The 19,859-nt window shown below is 39.5% G+C and overlaps 2 protein-coding genes across 10 annotated transcripts in view; one reads left to right on the top strand and one right to left on the bottom strand.

Moving 5' to 3' along the window:
- The window catches only part of Nsun6 (NOP2/Sun RNA methyltransferase 6), a 110,307-nt gene extending 91,866 nt beyond the window's left edge, over positions 1-18,441 (top strand). Inside the window, exon 11 of the transcript XR_015449608.1 lies at positions 17,459-18,441. The gene's annotated coding sequence lies outside the window, so the exon portion shown is untranslated. The remainder of the gene's footprint in view (positions 1-17,458) is intronic.
- Cacnb2 (calcium voltage-gated channel auxiliary subunit beta 2) overlaps positions 1-19,859 on the bottom strand; it is a 356,213-nt gene that overhangs the window by 22,402 nt on the left and 313,952 nt on the right. For 7 of the 9 annotated variants that reach the window (XM_004859950.4, XM_087207093.1, XM_004859953.4 and 4 more), the window contains 6 exons: positions 14,582-14,704; positions 12,937-13,073; positions 10,285-10,361; positions 4,915-5,048; positions 1,299-1,379; positions 805-863 (listed from right to left, as the gene is read on the bottom strand). In XM_004859950.4, coding sequence (XP_004860007.2) covers positions 805-863; positions 1,299-1,379; positions 4,915-5,048; positions 10,285-10,361; positions 12,937-13,073; positions 14,582-14,704 — 611 coding nt within the window. Of the gene's footprint in view, positions 1-804; positions 864-1,298; positions 1,380-4,751; positions 4,772-4,914; positions 5,049-10,284; positions 10,362-12,936; positions 13,074-14,581; positions 14,705-19,859 lie in introns of all 9 variants that reach the window. The other 2 variants (XM_087207094.1, XM_087207095.1) reach the window with 1 other exon arrangement.

Genomic DNA, 19,859 nt, shown 5'->3' with positions numbered 1-19,859 from the left:
CCAAGCAAATAAAGTATTTTGTCATCTATTGCTCACAGACAAATAACATGAAGACTGAGAAATCACCCCCGGTTTTTGCAATGGGAAGGCCATTGGTGATCTTGACTAGTTATGACAGAGTGAGTAGTGTGGGTAAAAGTGAACTGGAGTAGACATAAGAGAGTGAACAAAAGCAAATACAATGTATACAACTCAGTTTTGCTGGAAAGAAAGAAAAATGTGAGCTGGGTGGGCGGGGATGTAAAGTCAGATGTGAGGAAAAGTAGCTACATTTTGGTATGCAGATGGATTTCCATTAGGAATTACTGGTAAAGAAAGGGAAGCATTCCCATGCCTGAATAAATTGCATGGGAAGGATGCTGGGGATCTGGAGCCCAAGGAGCTGGGGTGGGGGAGTTGGCCGTTGCTAGGAACAACATGAGGGAGGCAGAAGAACACCCCAGTGCATGCACAAAGGAGGAGATGGTCTGAAAGTCTTTTGAAAGAGTGGGAAAATGAACAAAGAGGGCTGTATGGCTATGATGTTGGACAGGGATAGAAGCCAGTGGATCGAGACTTGAGGGCGATACTGCCAGGTTCATGGCCATGTTCAACTGACGGATGCAGGTACAGAACTTGAGCACTGAGTGTGTGCAAAGCAAATATGACAAATATATACTGAATCAGGTTGAACAAGTGAAACTTATGCGCTGTTATTATATGGAAGCCAGATGGTGATTTTTGTCTTGAGATCACATGCCTGCCCCCAACAAGAGTAATGTCATCTCTAAGAAGAAAATCCATAAATTATTCTGAAATACTCACCGCCCTTCAAATCTGTGTTTTAAAAAATCAAACAATGCTTTTTGCATCATATCTGTGACCTGTAATTGAGCAAGCAATAATGTTAAAATATTACTGATTATGATAAAATACTACTATTCATGATAAACCAATTTCACCTCTCTTAAGGACACTTAGAAAACTGAGCTTTGTGTGTGGAAAGAGTAGCATGTGAGGTTGCCAGTTTTCTGGTTGTGTTCCAAGGAAATGACAATTTAAAAAGCAGAAATCTCTGAACTTACAATGTTGCAGTGACAAAGAATTACACTGCAGTTGCTTTGAGTCACTCTCGTTTTGATACTATTTCCTGGACCAAGTAAACTGTCAAAAACAGAAATCTCTAAGCAGTAGCCAAAGCACTAAGCAGTGCATACCACAGCTTGAAAACCAACATGCTTTGCTGCCATGACCTCCGTAAGTTCAAGAGTTAAGAATGGAAGGTGGGGTCACAGTTGCAGGAGAGAGCAGCTACTCACCTCGTACCCCTTCAGCGAGGGGCCCACCAGGACCACTGGCCGCATGGAAGGTACCACATCATAAGGAGGGGTGTGCTCTGTCTGCAGAGAGAGGAGACCCTGTCACACACTCAGGCAAGGGGAACTTCAGATGTTTCACATACAGCAAGATGCTCTTTTTGAACTCTGTACTGTGAGGTCCAGCAAACCCAATCAAGGACTGTGGATTTATTTTCAAGTTTTCAAGTTACTGAGAGGTTTGTAGTTTTCTTGCTCTTCTCAAGAAACACTATTGTCCAAGTTAATGCCACAAGCAGGAGGGGCTGCTTTTGAACAAAAACTAATTGGTAGTACAAACGGAAACGTGCCTCATGCAGAATGGGTGCTTTAGGCTTGACCAGAGGTTAATACTGCTTTTCAGGTGCACGTGGGTTTTCTCAAGAGTTGAGAATGATCAGCCCTGGCATGGTTAATTATGGAAGGAAGAAAGCTTCTATTACCTTTGCATTTTAGATGTTTGTCTTACCGGCCTGAAACCTAGTTTCAAAACACTGGGCCTCTCACAACCAAATACTGGAAATTTTATGTTATTCTGAGAGTTTAAATTGGCTTGTATGCTTATTCCAGTATTCCAACAGTATTCATGTTCACTGTTCAGAGCTTTAGCAATTAATGCTTTTGGATTTCTGGTTTCGGGATGTTGGCATTTAAAAACTGAAAATGTAAAGGGTATGATCTTAGAGGAAAGGTGATTAATGTATAATAATCATCCTTCCATGGCCTCAGAAGGGTCGTTATAGACTTGCATATCTAATATGCTCTCAAAAATAGTTTAGGTAGTGTTTCTCTTACATAACTAATTCATGACTTTCTCCAGTAATTTTTTTTCTTTTTTGGAGGAACAGTGCGAGGAGCTGACTTTTGTTACTATTTATAAAACCATTAACACTTTTTAGCTTAACTGCTTCAGATAAAATTTTTCCAATAAATTAGGCAATACCTAATTTGTTCGATTAATTAAAACTATTTTGATAATAGAAAATATTTTAAATGTAGAAGAGCAACAGGTATGGCGTTAGACAGATATAAGCAAATGATTTATTTATTCTTATGTTCTCTATAACTCTTTCTGCATTAAGGAGAATCTGAAACATATTTTAAGAATCACATGCACCAAAAGAAAAATACCCTTTAAACTATTTAAAGAATGTGATAAATTGGTAAGTTTTGAATCAGTCTGTCATTGAAAAACATTTTATTAATTCTTAAAATTGCCTATTCCCAGCTTTCTGGCTTCATTAGCGTTTAAGTTGCTTATAGGAGGAATTAAAAAAGCAGTTCAAATTCAAAAGCTTCAGTCTGTGATTTCACCAACAGTTGTAAATGATATGATCAGAGGGAAGAAAAATAACACCATAACTGTGCTGTCACATTTTATTGCTTAAAATTTTACTTAGTGCTCAAAATTTTATTAAACACAATAAAGGGAGAGTACAGTTTTGAACGAAAAATTAAAGGACAAACATAATACAGTGACAGCACAAATGCCACACAAGCACCACTCTAAAAGCAACCTAAAACACAGAAAACAGTCTTATCATTGAAACTTAGGTGGTTTTTCCTTTCTGAGTACTGCATTGAAGTTTACCACATAATCAGTAACATAAGAAGAATGAATACCAGTGCCGAAGGCATCATAAGCATATTTATTCAATTATATTTTATACCACCTGCGATCATATTGAAAATATTTAGAAGCCAAGTCCTTATAACTGTGCAGTATAAGAACACCTTTTCCACCATTATAGTCAGGAATGTAAATTGCATGCATTTTAGTAACAGCTACCAAGAAATTTTATTTCCAGTCTTTGAGTCTTTCATGGCCCATTATTTGATAGGTCTTTAGTTCCTTTCACCTGTGGCTGCCAACTAGCAAGGGGTTACCCATGCTGGTAATCAGTCAGCCTCTTAATCACGGTAACTACAGGAATTACCTTATTTGATGGAATATTGGTGTTTTGTGCCCTATTGATCAGGATATTATTTTTTATCTACCCTTTCCTGATAACTATTTTGTTTGAATTATCTAGTGGAAAAATTGTAATAAATTTGAGGAAGATTTTGAAGTTTAAGGATAAGCAAGCTTCAAAACAGTATTTGATTAACATAATTTTAGTGGATGTTTCTGCTCTGTAAAGTCCAGAGTGACTTAGTAGCGGAGATTTTCTAAATTGTGGAACACGGCTAGTTACTTAGCTGCAAACTTCAGCTAAAGTAAAGACAAGACAGGGCCAGACAGATGGGCCCACTGTTGAAGACAAACATTAACTTGGGGCTTTCTGTGGTGACACAAAAATCCAGGTGTTTTAAGTTTTGCCTGCAGTTGAGGACTTTTCTTGTTAAAATAACTTTTATTTCTTTGAAGAACAAAATATCCCAAAACTTTAAGATTAGCGTTCAGTATCTGACACCTCAGTGATGTCCTTAAGAGTCCTCTAACAGAGAAAAATACTTGTTTGCAGGGGAGAAGAGTTTAGGATGTGGAAAGTTTGGGACAGAGAGTAGACCTAACCTTATATGTGTGTCAGAATATACCCATCATTGTGCCAGACTGGGTGGCATTCGAAAGTCTGAGTCTAAAAGACAGCATCGTAGCTGCAGAAAGTCATACATAAAGGAAAGAAAAAAAATGAAGAAAAATGTGGGAAAGTGTTTCTTTAAAAATAATGCTTTGAGGCTAAAAACATGTGGAGGGGAAACAGAGTGTGTGGTGTAAACAGAGCTCAGGGGTTTCCTGCAGTTTCCAGTCAGGGGACAAGTAGGGTCCGTGTGTAGCATCTTGGTTGGCCAATGGCGAAGGCTCTACCCATGGCCACCAGCCCCACTGTCCAACAGGTGAGATGCTGAACTCAGACTGATGGAGAAGGCAAGAACATCGGGAGAGTATTTATATATGACAATAGGAAAAACTCACAGTAAACCGCCAAAACAAGCCTGCAGTTTTCCACTGGTCTTGTTCATCTGCAGATTTTGCACCTAGTGGATTAGAAGTTTAAATACTGACTAAAAATTGAATAGTCTTTTTTTTTTTTTAGTACAAGCTATGTATCTGGATATCATAAATCAATCTAATAACTTTTTAATATGCTTGATTATAAGTAAAATTTCTCTGGAAAAAGAAAGACAGACAGACAGAATAAGCATGCACAATTGAGGTGCATTACATGGAGTTGTCAGTGTTGGAATCCTTGAATGTTTAAACAAATTCCCTTTGTGGTAGATATTATTCCATCAAAAAGGATAAGTACTGTAATGGTGTTTTAATAGGTCACTCACTGAATTTAGTTGGTTTGAAATGCATGGATTCAATTGATAGGCTCTTAGGACAGAAATGACTGTATTTCATAAAACTGGGAATTAATGCTAATGATGCCAGTGGCAGGATAAACACAGCTTATGTCAATGTAAACTTACCGATTTCTGCTTCTGCTTAGCTACAGCAGCATGGAAAAGAAACAAAGAATAACAGAGCATGCATGTTATTGGCTTGTCAAAGGACGCAGACAGTCAACAAGACTAGAAATGTGACGCAGTGCAGCTGAGCGGGTGGACAACGGGAGCCAGAAGTTCATGTTACCTTCTTAAAGAAGGGCATTCTTTTCTCTTTGGAGTGGGGTGACGTTACACTGTTTGCACTGGGTTTAGGGGAGCGGTGGTTTGCTGGAATATCATTTTCTTCTGCATCTAAGCCAGTAGCATCTATGTCTATAGCTATATACAGACAAATAATTCAAAAATCATCAGGTGGACAGGAGAGGAAAAACAGGTTATAAAGAAAATAAACTGAAAGCAAACAAACTAACCGCTGTAAAAGATCTATCATGAATGTTTAACACAGTACACAAGAAAGTAAAAATCTAAAGATACAACATGCTAAGAATGAGGTGTAATCACAGTTTAACAAAACTGAAAGATACCCACTCCCTTGAGCAAGTCAGTTTCATGTACATTTCCTGACTGTCATTAGAGAAGCATTTTTAATGTGTAGTTTCAAATATGATATTATTCTTATCAAGTGTAGAAAAAGAACCATACATTACTTGGCTTCACTTAGCACAATACACAAACCCAGCTTTGAGACAAGAAGGCATTGGAAACTCAACACAATGTGCCTCAGATTTCTCGTCTTTCTTGATTTTGTGTGAAAATAAGGGCAATGTGAAAAATTCATTAAAACTGCAAACAGATGTTTGAGGGAAAGAGGGTAGAGAAAATCCTCAGGGCCAGGTAGCACAAAGGAACTGGACCCAAGGTGAATGATGCGGAAGAGGATTCCTGGATGGACAGAATTAAAATGATTTCCGGATGTGTGCACCCTCAGACAGACCCGATTGCGCACTAATTGGAAAACACAGGATCTAATGAAGTCAGTCTAATAAAGCCACATAAGACTTCGGATGATTTAGGATGCCACTGGGTGTCCTATGAGGCAGAGTAGAAGGGCAGGCGTAAAAACCAAACAGAATATGCCACTGGTTTCCTCATCTGTCAAATGAAGATTTCAGGTTTGTTACTTGACATGCTTTCACTTTTGAAATCTTTCAACCTGCAAATACAGCTCTTAAAAAGTGCTGAATGGGGCCGGGGATTTAGCTCAGTGGTTTCGCCTCCGGCTGCGCAAGCTCAAGGACCCGAGTTCGATCCCTGGTAAAAAAAAACAAAAAAACAAAAAAAAAAACCCGCGGTGAATGAAGCTGGGCTGGGCGGTTCGTACCGGTGCTCCCAGGGCTTGGGAAAGCAGAGATTGGGGCTTGGTAACCAGCCTGGGCAACTTAGGGACTGAAAGGGAGCCCGTGTCAAAATCAAAAAAGGCGAGGGATGTAGCTCAGGGCGAAGACCCTGCGTTCACTCTCCAGCACCAGAAAAAGAAAAGAAGGTCAGTGTCAGAAACCTGCATAATCTCATTTCGAAGTTTATAAAAACATTTCCACATGCAATTACTATAGAATTTTATTCGCTGTAAAATCCAAGCTGGAACAATTTTGAAGATCAGCTTTAACCCTTTTACTTTTAAGACTTAAAGGGTAAACTTGTAGAGTGTAAGGGACTCGTAGAGATCAAGGGACTTGTTCTTGGCAAAAACTCAGCAGCACCAGGACTTAGAACCTAGTTCTCCTGCCTTAGGAGTCCACACTTGTCTCGGTACCGTGCTGCCCTCCAGGTGAGAGCCCTTCGCAGCCCGGGGCTCTCTTCCAGTTCCTTTTGTGTCCCTAACAGGGTCCAAATTTAGGGCTTGTCATAGAGTTGGGCTTGCTAGAGAATTATTTTGTGTTTGAGATTTGGTCAAGAAGAAAGGAAACTTCACTCACCCTAGAGAAGCGTTCTTTACATGTTGGCACACTGCCATAAGCCCCAGTACAACCCGATTTAAGGAGCACATTACCACTTGGAATAACAGCGTGGTCCGCCCTGCAGGTCCCACTCCATGATACCTGCGCTGCGCTGAGCTGGTGCTCACAATAGCCTCTGCTGACCTTTTCAAAGGAGGAGGAGATCATCTGGCAGCTATCACATTATTTCCCAGTTTCACAGTTATTAGGGATATGAGATGATTCAGTCTTTCAAATACTAGGCTCTCATATATAATTGTTCTTCTCCCTCTGATTAGGTTGAAAACTGGTGATGGAGTGAATACCTGGCACTGTATGCACAGCATTACAAATATCAGCCTTGGTTTGCATAATACACGAGGTATCGCTTCCCATCAAGTGAGGGTAATAACAGGCTGAACGAACTCCAGGTGTTGGACTAGGCTTACCTAGTGAACATCCCTTCTCGTCAACACCCCGTGCATGCTGATGAGCTGAAAGGTTCAGTGTGTGGTATTCAGGGTAAGCATCACAAAGTGAGCCCAGGGGTTTAAACCTACTCTGCCTTTTATACCGCACTACAGTGAGCCCTTCTCTCATGCAGGAAGGCTGCCGTATGGGGCTATGACATTAGCCTGGGAAGTCAGGAAAAGTCTCAAGGAATGGTTTTCTCCAAATCCTAGCAACGAGGGTATGTCATCAGCACCTCACTGGATATGAAGGAGGGAATCTGGGTCATTATTTCATTTTTCTTGAAACAGGTCTTAACCATTATTAAGTGCTTCTTTCCTGATGGTAGATTCCCACATATTTTTATCTTTTTCATTCTCATTGGGCTTATAAAGGTCATAATTCAAGGGACAGTACCCATCAGGCATGGTAGTGCATGACTGTAATCCCAGCATTCTGGGGGGCTGAGGCAGGAGGATCATAAGTTTGAGATCAGCCTGGGCAACCTAATGTGTCCCTGTTTTAAAACTAAAAAGCAAAAAAGGGCTTGAGGTGTAGCTCAGAGCAAAGGCCCTGGGTTCAGGACTCAGCATCGCCAAAGAAGGGGTGGGACACAGTACCCACCAAACGCCTTTCTCAAACAGAGGCCACCCAGCTGGATGTCAGGGCAGACAGGGCCCTGGAACAGTAACGTTTGTAAATTTTCAAGTCTTTTTCGGAATCCTCTACACTTTGTTTGGTTCAGATAATTCTCTTTCTACTGAGAGATATTACCTTTTTAAATTTCATACTTACACTTCCATACCTTAGCAAACATTAGTATTTACCTGGGAAAAACTACTGGTTTATATATTTGAAAGTAGTTTTTCCATTCCTTACTAGCATCCATCTATCTTCTGGAAATATTCTTTGACATTTAAGCTTCAGTTTAATCTGAGAGTTGGGTCCAGTTGAGCCGAGTGCAGGGGTGACGTGTATACACATTTGCATGGGTGTGGGGCACATGTCCTGCAACTGGCCACCACCTCATTACCTGGATGTAAAGTGGAAACACTTCCTTTCCCAAACCCTTGAGGACATCCAAATATATTTCCTTTCAACCATATACTCATATTCCTAGGTCTAGCAGTGGGTGAGGGGAATTACAGAGAGCGCTTCTGAGAAACGAAAAAGGAAAATTACAATTGCCGACCAGTGCACACTCCCTGGAAGTGAACTAGGGAGTGTGCTCTAAATTTCCTCAAGTTTTCCTTTGGATCGGCTGAGTTATTTCATGAAAATTATCAGAGACCAGATGTTTACACATTTTGCAGGTGATTATATCTCCAGCCCAGTTAGTCACAGTGTTTTCTACTCTTGGTATTCAGAGAGGTTATTCTAAATTCTGTATCTGTATAAAACTTTTTTATTAACTTTTCATGGAACTTTATTATTTTTTCGTACCGGGGATCGAACTTAGGGCCTTGTGCTTGCAAGGCAGGTGCAGCGCCACTGAGCTAAATCCACAGCCCTTCATGGAAGTTTATTTTTACCAAAGTGAAACAGATGACTACAAATTGAAATGTCATTTTACATATATACTGATTTATTCTCTAAAATGCATGCACCTCCTTTTATTATATTGCTAAATCAATTTAAAGGCTACAGCATGTTGAGAGGAAATGGAAGAATTTTAGTGGTCCTCAGAGGGGGGTGCCTCAAATGTGATGTGGCAGATCCCCATTTTAGGAGCCAAGTAATAGCCCTCATGAGTCCAGGAGACAGACTTTCAGATACACAGGAAATGTGTAAAATTCATACAGCAATTCCTACAGCTTTCCACATTTGAGAAGAGCAGGACTAGGTGCCTGTTCCATTTTCACTTTAAGAGCGCTATTTTATTAACGTTGAGCAGCTTACAACTGCTACAAGTCACAAGATTACAGCTTTTGAGATCAATATGCACCCTAAACCAATTTATTTCTTTTCTTTTCTTTTTTTTTTTTTGGTACGGGGGATCGAACTCGGGAACTTGCGCTTGCGAGGAACCATTGAGCTAAATTCCCAGCCCACCCAATTTATTTCTTACTGTGCTCAGATTTTGTTCACTTAAAAAATCCTGCAGTGTTCTGCTAAGTTTGCTATAGTCTTTCTAATCTTTGATTTCTAAAAGATGCCAACATTTAAGAGCTAGGTGTGATTATTGGTAATGTAAGAATCCTGTTCTTAAAACACGGTAGTAACTGTACGGCTAGTTCCTCAATTTCTCCGCAGACACAATTCTCTTTTTTATCACTTCTCATGTCCAGCTTCCTAGCAATCACACAGTCATTCTGTTGCAATTCTGTAACAGCCAATGCTTCCAACCTTACTCTGGCTCCCAGTTACATCTCTTGGAAAACTAAGACATAATCACAGACGTGCATGTTGAGATAGTTTCCTATTATACTAAACTCCACGTTCTACACAAAATGCTAGCATTGCCAGAGCTAGCAAAGAAAGTGATATTAAATAAGAATTTCAGATAAACAAGTTTTAGTCTAGTACAGGTACAGTGTATTTCTCATTCAATATGGACTTCTACTAAAAATTATTTATCTGAAATTCACATTTAACTGGGTGTCCTATATCTAGCAGACCTAAACCCATTGCTTTGTGGGAAGACAATACTTACTCTTCCCTCAAGTGCTTTCTGTTGAGTTTTTCGAATTTTCTATGCACTGTCCATGTCTTCCATAGAGCCCATCTTGTCTATCATAGCAACCCAGTCACTCCACCTTCCCTCGATTCTCCATTCCTCACCTTCCGAAAGTTCGAATTCCACTTCTGTTTTCATGTAACATCGCAGCCTACACCTCACACTGCACGGTAGTGCTTGGTGGGCTTTCACCCATTTACTGCCCAGAACAGTGTGGGAAGCACCATGGTGGGAAATGGGGATAAACCGGGAAATTACATTGGTCACTTTGAGCTTCTACAGCAACTTTGAGTAAGCACATTGACATATTTCCTTCATTATTTTCTCTTTGAAGCCAGAAAAAAGATTCTCATGTTGTTTCTAATTCCACGAAAGCAGTTTTATTTCTGATACGTGTTAACATCTGCAGGGCTTACAGAGCCCTTTGGTGGATGTAAATTCGCAGGACTAGGTAAGACTGGGGAAAGCATGAAATGCAGCATGTACTGTTCAGCACTCGGCACCTACTTACCAGATGATGGAGGTGTGGATTTTCTGGAACTAGGTACTATGTCACCCAAACTGGACGATGAATTTCCTCCTGATTTACTGGAGTAAAGCAAAAAGCAGATTAGATCTGATGCTTATTTCAGGTCCACGAACATGTGCATTGCTCAACATGAGAATTCATTATGTTTCCACTGAACTGTAAGTTTATCCTCCTTAGAAGGAAGCAAACAGTAATGGTGCGATGGAGATTCCTGGAGTACTTGAAACAGTTATGTGGTAATCTCTGTTCTCAAATGCAAGCTTTAAGTTTCAAAAAGCTTGAGAGAATGAAAGAGAACTCGGATAATTTCACAGCCTTCAAGTTCTCTGGCCAGATATAGAAGGCTAAACAAGAGATTTCCTTTGCTTTTTATCTCAGAGGCCCTCTGAGACAATGTATACAGAACCTTGAGGCTAACGCCCAGACTTAATGTTTCCAGCTTGTTTGTCTTAGCTTGATCATTTTTAGTATATTAAGATTGAAAGTACTTAAACTTTCGTGGCAACCTGTAAAAGAAAAACACAGCAGTACCCAAACTTGCTAAGAAACATAAAACAGTATATTATGATTTAACCAACGGATAGTACCCAGAATACGTCTCAAACATGACTAACATGAAAGACTAAACTTGGTTAATTTAGAAGTGATCTGAAGAACATACAATTCAGAAGTACCAAATTCTGAAGTTTGATAGAAGTTTGCTTTTGTGCTCAGGAACTTTGGAATTAGTACTAGAACAACAGCACTTAGGGTTTTTACCATTATATGAGAGGGCTAAATAAAATAGTACTAAATGGCCCCTTTTCACGTGATAATGGCAAGAAATATCTTAAAAGAATATCATGGAATTTAGGCAAGATGTCCGCACTGCCCCTTCCTTCATTGTCATGGGTCTGGATGAAAGAATCTTTTACAGTGTCTATGTATGGAGGGGCAATATTTACACTTGGATAAATATTTGCATGAAAATGTAAGTTCTACTGTTCTGCAACAGGCTGAATTTTATTGCTACTATTCTAGCATTGTAATGCAGAAAGCAAACAAATGTGAAAACTACTAAACAGCTAACAGGAAGGCTGTGTATCTTTTTAAGGTTCTTAAAAGATACATTTAATAAGGACAACAGGTGTAATAAAAAGCGACATTAATTTGTATAGTTATGTAAGGACACCTCTTACCAAGACCAAAACATTTTTTCAGAAATGTTTCTTTCTTTTTCTAAAGTAGTATAATTTCAGTTCAAACATGGGTTTGTTTTTATATTCTTTTTGAATTTTATAGTAAAAATATTACCTGAGTTGTGTAAAATTGAGAAAGAATGTTGCTAATAGTGAAAATGTTCAGGATACAGATTTGCCCTTGACTTTTAATGCTATAAAAATGCCAAATCCTTCAATGTTTCCCAATTGTATTTCCTTTGATTTCTGTCAGATTTTATAATAGATCTATCAGAAATTTGAAAGACTGCCAGACTGATTATATCCTCAAAAAAATTTTTTTTCCATGTTAGGAGACGTGCAAAAACCTGTAAAAACAACTAGAAGTATTTTTACACACTTGGGCAAAAGCTTGGGTAAAAAAGATGAAACAAAATAAAATCAAGAAAATCAAAGCAAAGTATGAGTAACCCAGTTCCCCAGAATAGGTTATAAGATCTTATGACCTTGACAATTATAAAATGCTAGTTAATGAGGAATTCCAAACCATAAAGCATATTCTATTTCATTCATTGACACTTGAAAAAATTCCCTGCTAATGTGAAAATATTATCATTGAGCAAGAAATAAATATAAACAAATGAGATACAAGTCTGAGTAAAAACAAAAACCTAGCTATTCACATTAAAGAAAAATCTTGCCTATATTATTTCATCCTTTCATGGAGGGAGAAACATGCCACTTTCTTAAACTTGTCTGCATGGGGTTCATTTTAAAATTCACTACCAGTATGAGTGGCCCTCATAGTGAAAAAGGTAAACAACCTCAGCCCCCGCCTATTACATAACTCATTTAATTGCTGTTTGTTTGAAACCGGGGATTGAACTCGGGACCTTGCACTTGCGAGGCAGGCTGCAGAACCACTGTGCTAAATCCCCGGCCCTAACTCATTTAATTGCTATCTGAAAAGGGACCTTTAACTTATTTCATACTTCGTCAAAGTCTTTAGTGCTTCACAGTAAGTAGAACTGAAAATTTAATCTCTCTAGTGAAAATGAAACCAACAGACGACAAAATTGCTATTTGCCAGTGAGGTCTAAAACTGTCATCTCTAAAACGTCTCCCTGCCACGCCAGGCAGCTACGGACACTAGGATTAGTCACCATGGCTGCTCAGTGCCAGAGGACTTTCAGCAAATGATTAGGACCATAGAATTTCTCTGCACTGAAACTGCAATTTAATATTCTATGACCTTAGCTGTTTCATTAATGATCATAATTAATCTGATTCCCTCCCAAATGGGGTGGAAATCAGATGCTGGGATGAAGTTTAAAAATGTAGCCATTGTGATGCTGTCAATGAACCCTATCACCAGTCTGCTTTAAACATATAATAAAGAGGGTAGAACAGAGCCAACGACAGTGAAGAATGAATGTTGGTGGAATCTGAACTTTTACTTTTGACATTTTTCTCATACCTGGAGTAGAATTTTCCTTGCTTGGCTCTCTGCTCATGCTGTAGCCTCATATTTTCTAGTTTGACCGGGCTTGGAATGAATCCGATTTCACAGCCTTCTTTAACCAATCGGCCTATCCACCAGTCATTATTAAATTTCTAAACAGGAAATGAAACGTATTAAAGTCAGTGCACCAAAGTTCAGATCTTTGAAACCTTTTTCTCTCACATTAACTATTTTCACGGGAGAGAAGTGTGCCTCACGTATTACAATTCAGAAACCCCTCAGGTTGGTGGGTTTAAACATACAACAGTGAAATATGTTTGAGTTCCCCACAGTCCATAGGAAACTTTGTGCTTCCTTCCTTAGTCCTCTTGCTGCCTTTAGGACCAGGCTGAATTCTGTCCCCCCTGAGGAGAACTAGTGGTCTTTCCCCTACAATCAGATTAATTTAATTAGAAGTATTAAGAGTGAGATAAATCCTGAAATGTACCTGAAAATATTTTGGGTCGGAACAAAACTTGCCCTTTGGGACTTTTATAATTATACAAGGTAAAGTTCACTGATGATTTAAGTGGATTTCTCCCTCGTGAATATAATATTTATCTTGAATCTGTGTGATTTGATTTCATTTTCTTCAGTTGAGTAAGTCTGTTCCTGAACACTTTAAAGAATAGTCATTGTTTTCTTTGCATGGTAGAAAGAGCTCCACCTCTAAGAATCAGCCATCAAGAGCCCTTGTATCTTAACTTCTTGTTATAAAGCAACATGTGAGGCACCCGTCCCTTCTGAAAGCGTTTTTCTCTCATGGCCTTTTAGCCAGTATTTAAACTCTTTCTGAAAGTTACTGTGATGCCGTAGTAGGCTCTTTTAATTGGCAGCATTCCTTCCTTTATTTACAGCCTTTCACGCACTGCTCAGTTAAATTTACACATTGTTCCATGTGCCATATCATCCCCCAAGGTGCTGTAGTTGTAAATCCCTCCATACAGAGAATACTATTTGGGGAATTTCTGTCACTCAATACAGGGCTCCACATAGCAGGCATTTGGCACATACTGACTACAAACAAAAATTAAGGGTGACTTTTTCCAACTTACAGATTGTGTCACTGTTAACTGAAAGGTGGAGAATTATGGCATGGGGAAAAAGGAATTTTTCTGATATCCATTTCTTGCCTCACTGGCTCCAGTTAGTACCATTCAATCTTTAATTGGAGGTATGCAGCATTTGAGGAGGAAAAAGGGCACCAATAGTCAGAGTCTAGACATTGTCAGCAGAGAGAAGAGTTGTGAATTCTGCATTTTACTAAAACCCTCCCCAGATGGCTAACCTTCAGACATCAGGAAAAACTACACAGAGTCAAGGTTAAATATGAAAAGAAAAAGTGCAGGTTAAGCATAAAAAAGGATCATCTGCTGTAATAGTTCCCAAATTCTGGGCCACAGAGCCCAAGGGAGCCCTGAAGTTATTGCCAGAAGCCTATGAGTCCTTTCTACTTTAAAAATGTATATTTATATCAGAAAAGGTTGAGAGCCACTGATTCAGTGTGTGTGTTACACAGCTGTGGCTATACACAATGCTATTTCACAGCAGTGAGAAATAAGAAATGATGCTTCAAGGTGAAAAAAATCACATTGAGAGAAACTGAAGTTATTCTCCTTACTTCCTTAACGTGCAGAAAATCTTTTGCCTCGAATGAGATGGCCATGCCCGGCACCGGAACGTCATCTTCATGGGCTGCACTATAGCTGACATTTGTCCGAACTGCAAATGCAACGGGTTTTGTCTACAGAGGAAAAAGGAGAAAAAGAAATAAGAAAAGAAGCAACAGTCTCCTTTCCTTCTCCCAGCTCAAATACAAAGATACACGGAAAAACTGCTGTAATCATTGTTTTTTTCCACATTGGTTCTTTATCACAAAATAACTTGTTAGTATTCACAGTGCATAAAATAGCTCTCAGCTACAAGCCACCCATTTCCGAACTAGAAAAAGGCCATTGTTCTCTTTGAGAGCACAACAAGTAATGAAGGTGAAGATGAACTACTGAATTATGTGTTTACAGAACATCTTGTAGCTACTAGAAATCAGGAAACACAAATATGAATAAATGCCCAGTTTCTTTTTCCATTAGGTAGAAAAGACATAGAAACTATCTCCCTCCCTCAGACTTCTAATTTTAATTAGTCATTAATGATACTATTCTTAAAGGCACATTGTATTAGATGAGGGAAAAAATGAAGGAATATATTCTATAATTTTGGTAACTGTTATTCATGGCTGCAGGGAATTATGAAAGCAATGACCTTTTCCTCTATTATTTTTCCTCCTTGATTCATTCAGCTACGAGCATCCTTTGATTCTTTGAAATTTTGCACAAAAGCATCTGTCTGTCCTCTATTGGCAATACTGTGTTTATCCAAAAGATGAAAAAAAACAAGTGAGCTCGAAATGGTGAGAAGAGAGACTGTTCCAACTGCCATTTGGGTGGTACACTGGGGGCCAGCGGATTTTTCTTTTTTTTTTTTGGTACCAGGGATTGAACTTGGGACCTTGTGCTTGCAAGGCAGGCAGCGGCACCACTGAGCTAAATCCCCAGGTCACCAGTGAATTTCTCAAGAGCAGTTTCTCCATCATCAGTGAGCTCCTCACGTGGACCTAGAGGGAGGACAGGGGGGCTGGAAGAGAGAAGAGCCATTTTCATTTTCCAGCCCTCTGGAGCTAATCTGTTCCCCTTGCTGTGCCTGAGTGGAGACTGAGCTAAGAACACTCAAGTTCCTCAGGTCCACCCACAGTGGGCAGATTGGTAAGGGAAAGGCAAGTTTTGCAAGAAGGCATGGTGGACATGAAGCGTATTTCACTATTTGAATGATGTAAAGGGTGCTGCTCCTTATGTGGAAATTGTAACAGTTCACCGACACACACAGATGTTGCATGTATGTGTAGCTACTACACATCTATATACTACATATAACACACAGAGCTCATGGTTTTACCATTGGAAATCCTCAAAGTTATTTCCGTGTTTTCCTTGGAATTTTCTTAAATATATACATTTTTCCCCAGAACTACGTTCAAAGTATATTTACTTTTATCTACTTTTTAAAGTAATATTTTTCATGTGCTACATTTTGCTAAAATACTTAATATTACATATAAGTAAATGCTTTCCCATATATATATATATATATATATATATATATATATATATATATATTTCTTTGAGACAGGGTCTCGCTAGATATTCCAGGTTGGCCTTGAACTCAGTACATATTCTCCTGCCTCAGCCTCCTCAGTCCTGGGATTATAGGGGTGCACCCCCACACCCAGTTTAGTTCCCATCTATTTAGGCCCAGCTCAAATCACCTCCTTTTTGCTGTCAGTCTGCAGACCAGTTAGCACAGTTTAATACCCTCCAAGTGATTCAATCGCAATAACTGTCAAAGCCAAGGTATTTTCCTCCAATATATTCTTTCATATTCTCTAGGACATGAGAAAATGATAAACTTTTCCAATATTCATTTTGTTTAGAGTGTTCTAATTTGGTTTTCTTTGATAGCACAACAAAGCCTCAGATATGAATGCTTTAAAAAAAAACCTAACTTGAAGTTCCACAGGAACATTCCTTGAAGGATCATTAGATGTTTATCCCACGAAACCACTATTTATCCAGTGTATCCTGCTTCAGGTTAATATTCTTAATTCTGGCCTCATTTCAGTATGATCAAAGGTCTCACCATGCAGAAGTCTTGAGACCTTGTTCTCACCGGGAAATTCACTTTTGTTCTGAAGCCTATGAGAATTTTATGGTTTTCCAGCACTGTGGCCCTGGGACATGGTCCTGTTTCATTCTCATGGTGCCATCATAAAAATTTGGGACTCTGATTTTTGTAACTTGAACGAATCCCACCCCTTGTCTCTTCCAGGGCTGGCTGTCACAAAATTGTACTTAAATCTAAACTTGGATGTAGTATGCAGTCCTACATTCCACTTTCATTCAACCCCTTTCATGCCCTTAAGGGCTTTATTCTCAGGCCAGTGTCAAACCTCGAGCCTCCCTTTACTGTCTGCTTCTACCTGGATTTCTGGCCAGCTTGTTTTGCAGCTGTGGAGGACCAGGCACATGAGGTGGAAGCAGAGTTTTCTACCAGTATTTTTGCTTTTCACTGTCCTGTGCCAAGGTAAAAAGGAGACCATTCTTTTTCTGGGTACCTTCTTTCTGTCATATGGGCATATGCCGCATAGCTTTAGAAGTGACTGGTAAATCCTTTGTGCTCTCTGACCCCCGTTTTTGTTACAGAGGCTTAAAAATTTGCTACACATTCGCTTGTGGAGTCAACCTGAACAGGTTATCAGGATAAATCAATAAGTACCAGTTATAGGAGAGTAGCATCTCATTACCAGTCAATAAAGTTGAAGTGCTTTAAAAACACTACGGCTGTGTCTTGTTCACAGTACCCGCAGTCTGTTTTCATTAATGTGTTTGAGAAGAAAATGACTGCACGATACAGTCATTAAGATATTTTTATTCCTCTCTTCCAGGCTCTTCTTCACCTTGAATATGACTTCCGAAAACTGTGCCCTTAGGAACGTCTGCCAGGTGACAAGCACTGTGCTGGCTGCTAAGCAGAGATTGTTATATATATTTTTTGGTATCGGGGATTGAACTCGGGTCCTTGCCCTTGTAAGGCAGGTGGCAGGACCACTGAGCTAAATCCTTGGCCATTGTTTTTAATGTAATCCCCACAGCAACTATTTTTCCCAGATAAGGAAACTGAGGTTCGAAAAGTTCTCCTAGGCTATAAGCAATGGAGAGGGTGTTTAAATAAAACTATCTCACTCCCAAACTGGAGGTCTTTCAGCACAAGACTGATTTTTTTTTTTTTTTTTTTTTGGGCTGTCCTAGGGACCAAACCCAGGCCCTCATGCATGCTAAACAAATGCTCTAGACTCTCAGCCTTTTTTATTTTGAGACAGAGTCGTACTAAGTTGCCCAGGCTGGCCTCAATCTTGGCATTTTCAGGCCTCAGCCTCCTGCAGACTTAGGGTTACAGCAATATCTACTCACTAGACTGCCTTTCATTTAAAGAGATACATTGATGGTGATTTCAGAGCATTTTTATGCTTGTATGAAATTCTTAAGACCCAAAAGTTATATTTTACAAAATGCTAAAAAACAATTGGGTTGGGAAAAAGAAAATGAGGCCCGAGTCTGCCTTGCTGTCTCACACTAAAAGAAGAATTTCACCTGTTTGAACTGTAGGTGTTCATTTTAAAGGGGACAGACTTTAATCAGTTTGAAGTCCAAAAAAATCAACAGCAGTGTCAATTATGATCTTTATGTGGCTATACATTTTCCTTCTTTAGTCTTCATTTTTGTAAGCTTTAGGGCTTTGTTTCAAGCAAGGAGAATGGAGATATTAAAATATACATGGCTTCAGCCAGGTATGGTGGTGCACGCCTGTAATCCCAGCACTCGGGAGGCTGAGGCAGGAAGATTGCCGAGAGTTCCAGCCTAGCCTGGGATACATAGCTCAAGGATAGCCTGAACTATGTACAAGACTCTCAAAAAAAAAAAAAAAAAAATATATATATATATATATAGCTTCATAGCTTCTAAAAGTGCTGCACAGGGCCCTGCCACAGGGAGATCTTGTCAAAGGGAACAGCTACCTGAGTTATACAAGCATTAAGCTCTGCAAATTTATGAGAGTAAAATGTTTCATGGATTAACTTTAAGGACTTTTAACTAACCTTAAAGCTCTGGTAACACAGCTTTGTTTGGAAGCTCGTTACTCTGCAAAATTCATTCTCCCGATAACTCTCCCCAGACAGCCCTGGACCCATCAGCTCAACATCCTTTGCAGTTATCACTAAAGATACTTTGAGTTCCATCAGCATGTCTCCATCGCAACTGCTCCCATAGTCTTGGATTTTTTTATTTTTTAAACTCAGTTTAGATCTTTTAGGGCGGATACTTCTCGCAGATGATCACAGTTATAACTACAGCTGCTCAGTCACCTTGAAAATGCTGAAGGTCAGTACTGCTTGTTTTCACCGCTTTCTTCCTCACCTGGATTCCACCGTTAGCACTTTCTGTCTTCAACATGAATCTGCTGATTCAGGCCCTTTCAGCCCTACTCTGCCATCCTTAATCACAGTGCCATATGGTCCACTCCGTCTAGAGACAGATGTCTACACCCCTTCCTCAGCAGACATGCATGTGACAGAGCCAGTCTGGCAGAGTGGGAGGGTATTTGTGAACAGCTCTGTGGCCACAGGACTGGGGTTTTCTCACATCCAAAGGAAGCTCACTGAGCTATTCAGAGTCCTGGCCCATGCAGCCTTCCAGAGAGTATTTAAAGGTTACAGGGCAAGGAGCTTTTCTTTTCTCATAACCTAGTATCACCACAGCTAAGTTTGTTAAAACACAATTATTATAGGTAGAAGACAATTAGCTTTAAAAATATCTTTGGTCATGAAGTAAAACAAACAGGTTATCATAAATTTATGGTAGTATTTCTAGCTTCTTAATGATTTAATGAGTTGATAGTGAAACTAACTTGAATAAATACAACACAATGTTTACTTTAGGTTTACAACAAATGTGCTAGTGGCAGAATATCTACTATTATAAAGCAAAATGAAAGCTGGGTGTGGTGGGCCTGGCCCGTGACCCCAGCATTCTGAGAGGCTGAAGCAGAAGGATTACAAGTTCAAGCCCAGCTCAGGCAATTTAGTGACTCAGCAAGACCCTGCCTCACAAAAAAGGACCAGGGCACCAAATGCTTTGGGGCTGAGCAATGGGAAGTTTGGAGGACCCATGAAGTGATATGGGGAAGGCCTAGATGACCAGGAGGTATAAACTCAAAGCCCTATTGACCATGTAAAATTTGAGCTTGTATGAAGTATCTGGGTAGAGTTCAGCAAAGTGCTCAAAATC

The sequence above is a fragment of the Heterocephalus glaber genome, unplaced genomic scaffold (genome assembly GCF_053883595.1).
Source record: "Heterocephalus glaber isolate CG9 unplaced genomic scaffold, H.glaber_assembly_v1.0 deba00000768, whole genome shotgun sequence".
NCBI classification, from domain to species: Eukaryota; Metazoa; Chordata; class Mammalia; order Rodentia; family Bathyergidae; genus Heterocephalus; species Heterocephalus glaber.
Note: the sequence above shows the minus strand (reverse complement) of the source record. Positions and strands in the feature narration are given on the sequence as shown.